Raw genomic sequence first — 15,884 nt, forward strand, 5'->3', positions numbered from 1 at the left:
TTTCCAAGTCAACCCATAATCCATGTTAAGTGTCCAAGATGAATAACAAGCATAAGCGCCCGATTGCATAATGAATAACATACCTTCTAAATCAGATGCCCACCTTCTAACATGTGATCAAGACAAATGAGCAAGGAGACATGATGGTTGGCTAAGGTGGAAAAGATAAAGTAGCACATCAAAGCTATCAGGTGGTTGTCAGGGGATGTTGTTGTCGACTGAAGGAGAATACATCGGAAAGGAAATCTCTCTAAAAGGGTACCCACTTTTGGGTGTGTCATGTCCCCAATTAATAATTTTGTCAACGAAAATTCTCAATTTTTCAATTTTGGCAAATAATAAATATTTTTGGAAAATAAAATTAAGAAAATGGATTATGAGGGCTGAATATAATTTTGGAGAGAAAAGAAGGCCAAACTTAGGAGAAAAGAAAAATTGAATCGAAGATAAGTTGTGGAGGTTACCAAGATGGAAATCGATCCATGGCAAGAATCAAACCATGGTATCAAAGCATAGTGTGAGAGAAATCAAACCATGGTATGAGGAAGGGTAAGCAACAATAAAAGGAAGGCTAGAGCCTCATTTTGATTATTCTATTTGGCATTTCATTTCAGAATTGGAGAGTTTGCTTGAGCTACTTAGCCAAGTCAACCAGTGTTGTTTAGCACAAAGAATTTCCAAGCGGAAATTCCACCCTCATTTCAAAGAACTTCGAGTGTCTCCCTAGTGAGGTAATTTAGGGAGCCTAATTCAAGATTTCCACAGAGATTTATCACAGGTATTTACTCTGTTTGCCACTCCTTGGGCGCAGAGGTAGTTCGAGTTGCTCATTGGAAAATCAACTATTATGGGTTGGAGTTCTGATTATTTTGCAAGTTATTTGCCCTATTGATGTTGGTCATTTTGTAGAGGATTTGAGGGCAGAGATCGGCATTATTTGTGGGCAGAATTTCTCTTTTCGAATTGCGTTGGTGTTTACTGGCTATTCTCTGCGCACGGGTTGAGCAGTACTGTTTTGCAAGGTATTGGAGTTGATTTTGGTCCGTAGCTTGAGGAAGGAATTTCGCTGGGATTTGGAGTTTCCCTTTGGGGAAACTATGCATTCTTCTAGCAGTTCGATTTTCGTAGCTCACTAGCAGACTGTGAAGGGCCACACGCTAATTTTGGGGTTTCAATGACTAGGGAAGTCAGCTTGAGGTTTTTTTGGGTTTTATGAGAGGAGTCTGTGGTTAAAATTTTAGAATTTTCCGAGCAATATTCAAGCCTAAAATCCTAATTCTTATAGCAGGGCGAATTGCTGGTTTAGCTAAGATTTTGGCACTATTTTGGGCATTTCGAGTCAGCTGGAATTAGCTCAAAAGATTTTTGGGTTTTATTAGTTGTGGTGTGAGGATCGTCTCTCTAATTTTTCATAAATTTTGGAGAAGTTTTGAGGGTTCATTTCATAGTTTGCCTCCAACAGCAGCAATAGTTTTTGGGCAGGGCATTTAGATAGATTGAGCCATTTCAAATTGAGATTTCACTTAGTTTCTCTCCTGGGTATTGCATGTTTGCAGTAGCGAACCTAGATTCTATCTATTCACTCCTTTGTATTCAATTCCATCTTTAAATGGCTCATTTTCTGTTATTTTATGGCTCTTTGACCTATTTCTATTTGTGTAAATTTTACCCTGCATGTGTGAAAATTCTCGGCTGCAATTTAGTGCATGTTTTGATATTCATTGTATTTTCTAGTTTGGAACATTACAGTGGTATCAAAGCATGATCATGGCTAGTTGTGTGGTAGCTAGCAAGATCATGGAAGATTTGGGCATGTATGCGCGGTGACATGTGAAACCATAGACAAACCCATGGCTCAAGGAAGATTCAATATGCAGAAATTCTAGGGTGGAATCCACTTGAACGATGAGAGGTTGGCCCAGTTGAGGAAGATGGTGAACCAGATCCATCCTCATCCTTACAGCATAGACACTAGAGGTGCGCAAGCTGTGGAGGTGCAACCATTAGGACACCAGATCTCCTCAAAAGGAGCAAACATGACGGGGACAAACCAAGAGGCGCTTTCATTGGTGGAGACCTAGCTTTAGATATCATGAGCCTAAGGAGGAGGTTGAGCTTCCTTTGATAGCTCAGGTTGACAACTTGGTGGAGACAGTTGAGCATACACCTGTAGGGTCATCCGTTGATGAGGCACCTAAAGCTATGACAGATTTTCCAGGTGATCGTTAAAGAATCTAGGGCAATCAAGTTAATATGATTCTTCTCATGATGATAACTATTTGTGAGGTACTTTTTCTTATTAGCACAATCTTCTCTTGTTATTATTAGAGTGTGTTTTCTTACTTCATCAAATAGTTACCAAAACAAAAGAGACAAGAACACAAGATGTTGGCTTTCTGCCAAGGCCAAAAACTCTCAATCTTTGAGAGGAAAACTCGAGCAAATTCTTCTTATAGAGATCAAATTGATGAATACCAAGACCATGACCCTTAACCTATTTAGCCACTCCAAGACCAAGACACCAACCCTCTTCTTTGTCATTGTTGATATCATCGTAGCTGTTATTGAAGTCATCACTGTTGCAACACTAAGGCCATCACTACTGCACCACCAAGATCATTACTGTTGCACCTTCCCCAAGATCTTCAACATAACAAGAAGATTTCTATACTGTGATATGTATGTATATATATGAGTGTTGCACCTAGATTCACCGAGATCATGACCTTGTAATTATGCCTCCATCAAGATCATGATTGTATCCATACTGACACCATGATTACATCTATGCCAAGATTATGACTGCATCTAGAAAGTATGTTGAGACAGAGTGTGTTACTATGGGATCACCAACATCCTCCTCATCACAAATATGTTGATACTGCAAGGAGACAGGTCTGAGCCCTTTTCTGTGGTATCCGAGGTTGCTTCTGTGATCATTGTATTGGTGACCATAATTACATATATACCAAGATTATGACTGCATCTAGAATGTATGTTTTGATAGAGTGTGTTACAGTGGGATCACCAACATCCTCCTCATCACAAATGTGTCGAGACTGCAAGGAGACAAGTCTGAGCCCTTTTCTGTGGTATATGAGGCTGCTTCTGTGATCACTATATTGGTAGGTCGAGACTTCATTTCTGTGGTAGCCTATCTGAAAAACACAAAGATGCTTGTCCGAATTCTTTGCCTTCTTTGGTGACCCTAACCGCATATAAATAGTGGTTTGCATATACACTTGAGCCGACATGTCATGTTGAACGGGTGTGTCTTCATAGGTGAGCCGACAAGACTTCTTTTGTTATTGTTTGGAGGCCGACTTCTTCGAGAGGGATTGTGCTCGTCTTTGGAGGGTTTCTAGACATTTCTATAGACTTGTATACATTAAACATAGGCTCAAGAAGAGCTCTTCATACATGACATTGACTCTTTCACTTTAAAGACAAATCCTAAGGCTCTCAATGGGAGCCATCTATATAAAAATTGTTGCTCATATAATAAATTCATTTTCCTGTCTACAAAATCATAATTACAATGTCATTATGAAGAAGGAAACTAGTTACATTTTACAACAGTGATAACCTCCTACAACAGGTTGATGACATACTAGGAGACATCCACCATTGATGAGGGGTTGGGAGACACAAAGGTATCCAGAGTTGTCACGAAGTTTACAGATCATAGCCACCCACAGCATTTTCGACAACTCCAGGCCGACCTTCTAGCATTGAAAGAGAAGGCCACAACAGTCCGAGAGAACATTTTGTAACAAACTAAGGATCTGAAGCGCATGAGAGTGGTTTGTGCTGAGTCAATGGCCAAGCTAACTCAAGTTGAAGAATAGTTGGATTCCCTAGCCACATAGCTAGAGAAGTACACATTGGAGCATCAGAGCAACCCTCTTCAAGCATATATAGATGGGGCTTGCAGCACTAATAGGTTACCTCTGCACATTGGTGAGAGAGAGGCAGAGTTACCTAGTCAGATTATATGTGTTGATCAAACTAGAGAGACGAGGCGACATGAGTTGCACAGGGTGCAACATTCGTAGGATGGAGGGCTTGATCTGTGTATGAGTGTTTGTGGATTCAATCCCTCTCTTGGGGTTGGATGGTAAAAGGTATTGAGTTGGTATTTGGTAGAGTTGGCTAGGTGCCTAGATATTTCCATGGCCAGGAACATAGTCCAACAGGGGTAGTGCTTTACCAGTGGAGCCCGAGGGCCAGACTATTGTTGGGATCCAAGTGGGATTCCCTACCTCGTTATGGATCTGCCTAGTGAGGGTATTGGCAGTGTGGAAAATCTGGTGATTGAGGGACCACACATTTTCAGATCTCCATCAGCATTAGTGATGGGTTGGATTGACAGGGGAGCAGGCAGACTCTGCGAGTTGTTTGGGCATGTTGATTGTGCATGGAGTCACAAGGAGAGTAGCATACCCGGGCAAAGGCTAATCAGAGGATATGGCATCAGCAGGCTATCAAACGGAGCATTGTATGGAGACAATGCTCTCTTATTTCCATATTGGACATGGGAGCTACCAAGGCTAGGCACAATAGTGTCATTCACGTTAACATGTCAAGAGCTAGACCGCTCAAGTCTACCAGGGAAAATGAGGAGGTATAGCCCACATCATGGTGGATTTTATTAACAAAGTAGTGGATGCATTGACGAATGTGGGATGGCCGATGATGCAGGGTGGTGCGGTAGCTGGTAGTGGTGTCCACAATGCATAGAGTTGTGCAACAAGGCGCAGTGGTGTGCCAAAGGGCGCCAAGGTGCTTGTTTCCATGAAGAGGAGTTTAGGGATACTTGGTTGTCTACAGTGGTGTGTGATGCTAGCCCATGGGATTTTGGGGTGTTACCTCTAGGGACACCACCTAATAGGAACGACATGCATACCCTTAGGTGTAGCTCACACAGGATCGATGGGGACGCTGATGAGCATCATTTGATGACATCCAAGGGGAATTGCGCACCTATCTCACTACCACACTGTTTGCAAGCGCAACGAAATTGGATGTTGTCCCTTGATGCTTCATCTCGAGTAGCAAGACACAGGAGCCTAACTTGAGACAATTAGTTGGGACACAGAGTATCCAGATGGAAACTTCTCAACAGTGGCATTTTATCAGGGCACGAGCTGATAGGTGCAGGGTTGGGGAGTACATGGTTTGTTGCAAAGGTAGCGTATGCTCCACCCTTGAGTTCACACTTTGGGAGGTGACCGTGTGTGAGTTGCAGGGTGCACTTTCGATATGACAACCCGAGGTGTTATATGAGCATGAGGTACAAGGGATGATTGTCCTCATTAGCAGGAGGATGCCTAGGCTCTAGGCAGTACCCGGGTACATCATCAGGAGTTGGGATATCAAATTTCATTGCGTAATCTGGCAGGAGCATAGCAATTTGTCATATGCAGGACAAATTCTTGATGTTGGGTGCCCATCCATTGGATACATACAGGGGTTCGAGACCAGGGACAGCAGGGTCCCAACAATTAGCAGTATGTCACAACAGCAAGCAGTGAGGATTGGGAATTGTGGACTTCCAGTATAGTTATGGGATCCAAGGATCCAGTTGATTGGTGGGACACTCCATTACTTAGTGAGTACAATCAGGATAGCAGGTGATCTGGTCCATTATCAAGTTGACACATGGGGGATAACCGAGGTCTTCATCATATGGCGACGCAGGTGGTTGTTCAGGATTGGGGTCAGCCATGGAGTGACAGGCGTGAGCGTTGTTGATTCGCCTTGGCAGGTTGAGCTTAGCATTGATCATCCCATATATTATGGTCGAGAGTTACAGGAGAGGAGGTTCTAGTACGAGCATAGTAAGCAGTTAGTCATGACCAGGATGTTACACAAGCAGCAGGACAATTTCTTTCTGCGATGGGCATGGGGTTGGTCTTGTTGCAGGGGCAGCAAGACAATTTCTTTCTGCGATAGGCATGGGACTGGTCATGTTGAAGGGGCAGCAGGACAATTTCTTTCTACGATGGCCATGGGACTGGTCATGTTGCAAAGGCAGCAGGATAATTTCTTTCTGCAATGGGCATGGGACCCTTGCATCATAGTACTTGACAGTTCAACGACCTTTAATGATGAGCTAGTAGAACGAGAGACTTCCTTAGTATGGAAGGTTGGTCAGCAAGAGGATAATAGGGGAAGTTCATGCAAGAGAGACTTCATCCCCACAGGGATTATGTTGTGTCTTCAGGGGTTTACTCTTGGAGTGCATGAGGTGGACAACTCGGCAGGGAAGCTTCATGGGGAATTGAAAACTTTTGTACCTGTATCTGGTTGGACAACGAATGGAGCAAGGTATGCTTCACATCAATTAGGATGGTTTGGCATCCTGGTATCGAGGGATTCCTTCATGTTAGGACAGCGTTGAGATTGGGGATGACTCAGTGGCACATTTGGGACCCTGGTATTACTCGTGGTTACAGTGGTGATCAACAATCAAAGAGGGCACTTGTTCAAGCATTGCTTGAGGACAAGCAATTTTTGGTGGGGAGGAATGTCATGTCCCCAATTAATAATTTTGTCAAGGGAAATTCTCAATTTTGCAATGTTGGTTAATAATAAATATTTTCGGCAAATAAACTTAGGAAAATGGATTATGAGGGCTCAATATAATTTTGGAGAGAAAAGAAGGCCAAACTTAGGAGAAAAGAGAAATTAAAGTGAAGATAAGTTGTGGAGGTTACCAAAATGGAAATCAAACCATGGGAAGAATAAAACCATGGTATCAAAGCATAGCGTGAGAGAAATCGACCCATGGTATGAGGAAGGGAAAGCAACAATAAAAGGAAGGCTAAAGCCTCATTTTGATTATTCTATTTGGCATTTCATTTCATAATTGGAGAGTTTTCTTTAGTTGCTTAGCCAAGTCAACCAGTGTTGTTTAGCACAAGGAATTTTCAAGCGGAAATTCCACACTCATTTCAGAGAACTTCAAGTGTCTCCCTAGTGAGATAATTTGGGGAGTCAAATTCAGGATCTCCACAGAACTTTATTGCAAGTATTCACTCAATTTGTCACTCCTTGGGCGCAGAGGCAATTCGAGCTACTCATTGGGGAATCAACTATTGTGGGTTGGACTTCTGACTATTTTGCAGGTGATTTTCCCTATTGATGTCGGTGATTTTGTAGAGGATTTGCAGGGCAGAGGTCAACATTATTTGTGGGCTGCAATTTCTCTTTTTGGAGTTGAGCTAGTGTTTACTTGTTACTCTCTACGCAGCGGTTGAGTAGTAGTGTTTTGCTGAGTATTGGAGCTGATTTTGGCGGGCAATTTGAGGAAGGAATTTTACTAGGATTTGGAGGAGTTTCCCTTCGAGGAAATTGTGCATTCTTGCAATAGTTCAATTTCTATAGCTCACTAGCAGACTGTGAAGGACCAAACATTGATTTTGGGGTTTCAGTGACTGGTGGATTCATCTTGAGATTTTCCTGCTTTTTTCTGAGTTTTATGAGAGGAGTCCGTGATTAAAATTTTCAAATTTTTCAGGGGATATTCGAGCCTGAAATCCCCATTCTTATAGCAGGTGAATTGTTGGTTTAACTGAGATTTTCGCACTATTTTGGGCATTCCAGCTCAGCTTGAATTAGCTCAAAAGATTTCTGGGTTTTATAAGTTGGGGTGTGAGGAGCCTCTCTCTAATTTTTCAAAAAATTTGGAGCAGTTTTGAGGGTTCATTTCATAGTTTTCCTCCAACAGCAGCAACAAATTATGGGCAACGTTTTTGGATAGATTGAGCCATTTTAGTTGGAGATTTCACTTAGTTTCTCACTTGGGTATTGCAAGTCTGTAGTAGCAAGCCCAGGTTCTATCTATTCACTCCATTGTATTTAGTTCCAGCTTTAAAATCAATAAAATGGCTCAGTTTTATGGTTGTTATTCTATGGCTCTCTGACCTATTTCTATATGTGAATGTGTGCTTGCATGTGTGAAAATTCTTGGCTGCAATTCAGTGCATGTTTTGATATTCATTGTATTTTCTAGTTTGGAACAGTACAGGGTGGGTTACAAGTTGTAAGGGACTATCAACTCTCTCTTAATCCCAGCTACTATGCAAAAATCAATGAGTTCCTTGGAAATGTATTCTCCTCCATTATCTGACCTTAGAGTTTTGATCTTCATCCCTGTCAAGTTCGCTACTTGAGCCTTGAATTCTTGAAACTTGCTAAAGACCTCATCTTTTGTCTTCATGAAGTAGATCCATGTTTTTCGAGAGAAATCATCAATAAATGTCCCATCATACAAGAAACCACCCAAAGAAGCTGATGTCATTAGTCCACATACGTCTGAATGAATTAGACCCAAGATTCCTTTAGATCTACTACCACTGCTTGGAAAGTATCCCTTTGATTGATGATCAAGAAGAGAAAGTTTAGATTCCATCTATGGAAGATTTTTCTACTGAATATTTAAATGAGTTGCAGGAAGACTCAATTCTTGACAGGAGGATAAGAACTTCACGCAGAGGCAAAGTGGAGTATCTTTGTGTGGGCCTCAAAGGTACCAATCCAAACAAAGCAAGGTGGATATAAATCAGGAAAGTGAGGGAGTTGTACCCTCACTTGCTTAGTAAAAACAGACTTTTGGTGGTCCAAAACCTTCCAATGGGGAGGAGTGAACTAGGGGATCAAAAATATGCTCAACACTAAAAGTGCTCAAAATCTCCCGAAACCAGCGCCAAATCGTAGATCTTGCCATTCTAATTCCGATGACGCTTGAATCACCTCAATCCGGCACTATATGAGAAAGTTATCGCATTCTGAATTTTTTGGCAAACAGCTAAAAAGTCAACTTGCAAGGTTGACTATGTAGGGTACAGATGCCACGTGGCAGTCTGTATAATGACATCATCCGATGACTAGGCAGTACGGGAGTAGGAGGGGCCAATGGTCGTGGTTTGTTGGGATGCCAAAAGACCGATGGGCACGTGATAACGCGAGAACCAGGGGCGTTAGGTTTGGTGGGGCCAGAGCGCCATAAAAAAATATTTGTTTAATATTTAATACAAAACGCTAGCACCATCGAGAATTGGGGATCGAACCCGAGACCTCTGGGTTTCTAACTAAGCACCTAACAAATAGACCACAGGACCGTTTTGTTGCCAAAAACTTGCAGTTCGAGACTAGTTTGTAGAGTGGTTTTGCAAGCAGATTGAAGAAGCAGACCTATCTTGGCCATTTTTCAACCTTTTTGAGCCCAAGAAGAACCTAGACAAGGGTTTTTGGGCATTCTAGACGCAATGGCAGTGTTATTTTTACAAATTGAGACTTGTATGTTGATGTATTTGAGCATTTGAGCATATAATAATAGAGGCCACTATTAGAAGCTGGACCCGGAGACCTAACCCAGGAGGGGTGAACTTCATCATCAATTTGTTGTCCTTTGATGTTGTATGTTGTCTATTTTAACTGACAAAATTTTGGAAAATTTACTTTAGTTTGTGCGCTTTTGCAATCACGATCCACTGCCTAAAAGCCATAAACTAGCTTGCAAATCATTTCATGAAACCTTCACTTTTTCTTAATTTTGGATAAACGAAGCCGCCACATCATCTCTAGTCATCTTAACATCACGAAGTTGGTTCGTCAAGCTCATTTTTTGAACAATGTTGTTGATGTCATACAATCCTACTAAGGCATCATACATTTGCATTGAAGTGTCCAGCCCTGAAGCATATGGAATCAAGTGAGCCCTGATGGATTCAACAAGAATCCTCTTAGCTTTGATTTCAAACTTCTTGTACCTAGCTTTTCTTTCATTTTCCTGTGGTTCAATAACCTTGCCTTTCACATGATCCATAACATCATTTTCATCAAGTATGAGGTCAATCCTTGTCTTCCATGCCCTAAAATTTGAAGCACCTTCAAGCTTATTCTTTCTCTTAGTATATGAACCCATGGACAAAGATTTGCTCACAAAATTAGATAGCAGAAGTAGTTGTCTTCAAGAGTGATCTTAATGCTCTTTCCTTCACCAAAGCTCTGATCCCATGTTGATTTTCTAGTGTTAAGAGGCCAAGCACAATTTTTTGTTACTGATAATTACTTCTAATGATATATTTGCACTTTCCAAATTATCATTAAGCAATTATGCTTTAGAAAATTCAACTAGAACTGCAATAGAACAGTAGAACAGTAGAGATCACAATAGCATTGTAGAAACCACAAATTTTTCACCTGGGAAACCCAACCTTGGGAGAAAACCCATCAATATTTTCTAGGAGAAATTATAGTTCAATTAACAAATGGTAAAATTTGATATTTCAGTCGAACTTGGTCAATCTAACCACACAAATTTGTTAGGTTAAACCTGGTCCAAAACTGACTAGAATATCATCCAAACGTATGCACAAGAAAACTCAGTCAACTCCAAATTTTGGTCAAACAGTGGCTAGAAATCTCGGTCAACTCTGCCTCAGAATTTCTCGGTCAACAACGGTCAAATATGCCTCGAAAGATTCAGTCAAACAGCCTCAAACAGCCTATGGTCAAATTAGAAAGTTCGATCAACACTCTGCTCAAAAGCTCAGTCAATTCTGCATTCAACTCAACCAAATTGAAGTTCGATCAACCCTCAGAAATTCAATCAAAACATGACAGTCAAAGATTCAGTGAAACAAAACAAAATAGGACTTGGTCAACTTCATATCTCCTTCCTCCTTCACACGCGTGAACAGAAAACTCTTTAACTTGATCATTCGAATTGATTTGATGCCAATGAGGGAGGTCAAATGATCTATATATAGTGGTCAACCCATGCGGGCTTTTGACAAAGGGTCTAGCTTATTCATTGGTGGGGCCGAACTGTCCCATGGAGCCAACAGGAACTAAAGAAATAAATTATTTTCCTCTCTTTGAATACCGACCGTAGCTACAAAAATTAACAAAATGGTCGATAAGTTATACGATGATGTCACTATTGGTCAAAAGTCCATCATGAATAGGTTGACTACTCTTGAAAGAGACAAGGGTTCAAAGTTGAATTATCCTCCTAAGAATCAATTCAACATGGTTAACCCCTTTTCTAAAAAGAATACTGAGGTAGATCGAGTTGCTCATGAAAATGTCCCTAACACCCTTGCCCCAACCAACAATGTAGGACAAGGGGAGGAGACCCAACAAGACAGTCCTGATGAACAAAGCGAGGGAAAGGAGGAACCTAAGCAAGTAAATACTCCAGAGCTATGCAGAGCTAGGCTATACCAGAACTAGAGTGTCAAAGCATCCATCGTAAGTGAGAGAAGGAAGAAGGGTGCAGGTAGGGTTTACGGAGGCAGGGCAGGGTGCTTAGAGAGTGAGGCAGGGCAGTGAGAGCACAGAGGCAGGAAGGATAGCTCCTTGATAGCTGGAAGTTCTTCAGGAGTATGAAGAGCTGGAGGACTTTGTACCATCCATTCCAGTGTGGTTGGATTATGCTCAACAGCCCGGGGACTTGGAGCACATCTTTTGTTTGTAGACGATATTCACCCATTCAACATATTGCTTGGGAATACATACATCCATCCACAACCTAGCCAAGTTAAACTCAAAGATGAGCAAGAGGAAGAGGTTTTGGCTGTGGAAAGTAGCGGGAGATTTAAGGGCTTGCAATACACTAGAAAGAAAGAGAAATAGGCCCAACCGAGTTGTAATGTAAATCCTTCTCAAGAAAAGGAGCTTCCCAAAGAAAATCCCAAGCACAAAGCCAATGACCAGGAAATTGAGTTAAGTATTGGTGCAGGTAATGTTGTGCAAAAAAGCCAACATCGTACCCCAAAAACAAGACAAATATGCCACGAAATCTAACAAGTGTGGGAATAAAGGCTCCAATAGTATGACATCACCATCCAAGAGAGCTCAAAAAACCCTCAAAATGAGTGACAAGGGCTAAGGTGTGCTCCATACTCCAAGAAGTGCCTCAAGGATCATGTGCAAGCTACCAAAAGTCTCTCCATGTCAAAACAACATGCCCAAAAGTGCCCTATGTCTCCATTACAAGAGAAAAAGGAGTGTCGTGGCATCAAAGATCCCAACTGTTGGGGCTTAAAGATGATGTTACAACCCTCCCTTGTCACCCCTAGGATGACCATTATCATCTAGCCTCACAACCAAGTGATGCCCATCAAATAGTGTCAAGGCCAACCTAGGGACATCCTAGTCCATTGGGCATATCATCAATATCTCCACTAAGCATCATGGACAAAGCAATTCAACATCTGGGGGTCCTATGGGTTTCAAGCATCATCTAACGTTCCCGAGAATCCCAACGCTCTACCCTAGGTAGGCAACATTGCACCATCAAAGTCAATCTCTCATTATGCACTAGATAGTACAGCTTCAATACATTGTTGAGGATGTGGGGCAATCACCTCAAGAAACCTATGTTGTTGTAGAATGGACGACCTAACAAAACCTACTCAAGATCAAGTGTATATCAATCAATCACTAGGAAACCTGAACCATAGATGCATCATAGTGAACAATACTTAAACTTAGGGGCACAACTAATAATTCACACAAGGATTACCATCAAATATCTAACTAGACCAAGTCTTGTATAGGTGTTCCCTTTCTTGTGTTAGGGATGGTTAGATGGATAGCCCTATTAGGTGTTTCCAACCCCCAAGGGGGATTAACAAGTCCTAGGTTAACCCATCAATCCATAGGTGCAAGTGTAAATGGTGGTACTGGATTGGGCAAGACTTCAAGGCCAGGTGCCATAGCCATATGACTAGCTAATGGTGGTCCAACACCCTGGGTGCATAGATGTAAGGAGGGAGTAATCATGGAGGCATGAGTTACCCCTTTAATCGGCTTACTTTTTCGACCCCTCTAGTGCACCTTTTACTTCTTTATGATAATGTCTTCATATGGGTGCATAGCTTAGGAGCCCAAGCTTACATTTGAGAGATTCAACATTCATTACCCCGTAAGATGAGGCGGTTTATTGCTCATCAAGGTTGGGACAATACAAGGGTTCCCTTTTATATGTGGAGCATCAAGTGCTCTAGGAATCGAGCAATGGCTAATGAGGGGGGTAGAGCTCATGCTAGGCTTTTTATCATGCACTAGTTTTAGTCCCAAACATCTTTTGCATTTTTACATTCTCTTTTAGTGTGTCTTTCTTTGCTTTTATCTTTCTTTTAGTTACATCAACCTCCATGGCAATGTTTTCCGGGCCACACCCAAGGGTGAGGATGAGAGAGTGCCAATCCTCAACACCAATAACCACCTACCAAAAGAATGAATGTGGAATAAAGGAAATGATGGAAAGTGCTAAGTATGGAATACAATGGGCATGCTACTTCAATAAGAACCTCTCTAATAGTGTCCTTCCTATAAGCCTAACTCCTTGGACAATGTCCTACTAGACTAGGATTAAATACATGCATGTCTATTATGTCTTTGTTAAATCATTGACAACTTCGTTCGAGCTAACATTTAATATCTAACAACTAATACCACTTAGAACCTATGAACCCCTAGGACTTATAAGTGTTGCAAAATGTGCACTAAATCAGAGATCTCCAAAATAAATCTATGTATAACAAACATCTCAAAAGGAATACTGAACACTAACCTTTAATATCTAATCACTAATACCACTTAGATCCTATAAACCCCAAGGACTTATTACACAAGTGTTACAAAATGTGCATTAAATCAAATATTTCTCCAAAATAAATCTATATATATCAGATAACTCAAAAAAAATACCTGTTCAGAAGTTCGACGTTTAACAATCCTCACACCCAGACAAAATTGCCGAGCATCATAAGCTGACAATGACACTTTGTTGGTTCCTTCCCTGCTGCAAGCTATAATCTGGAACAAAATCAAATTTGAAATATAAAATGTGTATAATTGATGCAACAGAAATTTGCAACTCTGGCAACTCAGCCAATACAATAATTGTTCCAATTATCAAACATAAGCATTTATGCTAAAAGGCATTAATAAAATTTAAATAATAATCATCAAAAAACCAACAATAAGTTTAGGGAGAGACAATAAATAAAAGTTTACATAATATAGTGACTCATAAAATCAGCTTGAAGGAAAACATATACATGTTCGTGTAGCACATAGAATTAGTCCAACACATTTTCAACACATTAATTGCTCTAGGACAATAAGAAGAATTCTTACAAGGTGGAATGCAAATGTTAGTTTTCTCCTCCTCACCATCTACCCTTATTCTAACCAAATGGCTTTGGGGTACTAAACCTTAATTTTGATACCACTTTAGAACAATTGTTAGATCATGGATAGGTCACCCTTAATATGCAGTAATTAAGCATATGGTAATCTTTAATCATCTAATTTGACCCCATCAACCATCCTGAAAACCTTTGATTGCCTTTGATCCACCTTGGGATTCCACCTTTCCTTAAATCAAGCCCATAATTGTGTATTAGGCTCTCATGCATTCCATTAGAACTGTTCTTTTCCTACTTATGCCTTTATTTTATTGACTTTTGACATCATAAATCCATCATTCTGCTAACTTTTTGATTTTTTTTCTCTATGCCCACAACTGCAAATCAACCCATCCTACCGTAAATTGACCCATCAGTAAACCATGGCTTATACATTTGTCATTAAAATAAGAAAAGCACACCTTCTATTGATTATTGTGATGAAGAATAGAGTTCTCCACCGACCAACTTTCTTATAAATTAGTGCCTCTTTCACTTCATTCTTCCTCTCCATCAAGTGAATCTCCAATGGACTATCAATGAAATCAAACTTGGGTTCTCTTGAAAATTATGTTCTCTTCTCCTATGCTCCTTCCTCGGCAACTCAAGGAGGCTCTTTATGATTCTCTCTGCAAGTTTCTCATGAAGTAGATGGTTCATGGTTTTCTTTCACATTTGGTTGGGGTCTGTTAACATCATCAAGTGGTGAGTCCTTGGTATATTCAAGAGAGGTCTTCTTCTTCCACACTTGGATTTGTTTGGAGCACTTGGTTTTCTCCTTGGACCACCACATTCCTCATTGTAGCAGATTGACTGTCCAACACAATCAATTTGGATAGCCGGCCTTCCTTTGGTTTCAATCCACTCGGAGCCGCATAGTCTTGATTAACAGATTCTTTCAATCACAAGAGGGTATTAGAATTTGCAATTTAAAAGATTTCTCCTTATTGTAAGGACACTATGGCATACTCTCTAAATTGTTTATTTTATCTATTATCATGCTTCTTGTTGCTTGCATAGTCTACAATTCATTTTATTTGAGTAAGAGAAAGGAGAAACCTTCATCTTCTTATCTAGGTTGAGTAGCAAATCTAAGACATGCCTAGAGACACAATCTCTTCAGATATTTCTCAGGGTTCATGCTTGTTATTTGCTTTTAAATTTCTGATTTGTTTTATCCCTTTTGAAAATTTTCAGATCACACGGTGGGGAATTAATGCCCCACCTAGGGAGAAAACCAATTCACCATTGGGAAAGCAAGTATATATTTTCATTTTCAGCATTTATCAAAGCAAACAGAAAAAGGTAAATAACCCTTGTTGTTCTCTCTCTCTTCTTGTTTCGTCTGGGCTGAGAATCAAAAGGAAAAGCATTTACTTTCAGATCTTCCATTTGCATTACTTACTTTAATCTAGGTAAGTTAGACACCAAAGGAAAGAAGGTGAATGAACCTTGTACTTCTATTTCTTTCATATGTTGTTTAGAATCCTGCACTAACTTAGACAAACTTTAGAAACATTACAACCTCGCCATTATCATATTTGCACACTCTTATATCAAATTATCCCACAATGAATCAGCTTTAGCCAACTAATTCCTAGCTCTCATATACCAGCTTTACTTCTCCTTTACCCCTTTTCCTAACTTTTTAGTGAACTTTGTGGCAACTCTATT

At 40.6% G+C, this 15,884-nt stretch overlaps 1 protein-coding gene across 1 annotated transcript in view; it reads right to left on the minus strand.

The window, feature by feature from the left end:
* LOC149250262 (E3 SUMO-protein ligase SIZ1-like) overlaps window positions 1–15,884 on the minus strand; it is a 338,204-nt gene that overhangs the window by 93,171 nt on the left and 229,149 nt on the right. The window contains exon 9 of the mRNA XM_089453590.1: window positions 13,729–13,836. Coding sequence (XP_089309716.1) covers window positions 13,729–13,836 — 108 coding nt within the window. The remainder of the gene's footprint in view (window positions 1–13,728; window positions 13,837–15,884) is intronic.

The sequence above is a fragment of the Pinus tabuliformis genome, chromosome 7 (genome assembly GCF_031772625.1).
Source record: "Pinus tabuliformis cultivar Carrire ecotype Pingquan chromosome 7, CPIR1, whole genome shotgun sequence".
In the NCBI taxonomy this organism is placed as follows: domain Eukaryota; kingdom Viridiplantae; phylum Streptophyta; class Pinopsida; order Pinales; family Pinaceae; genus Pinus; species Pinus tabuliformis.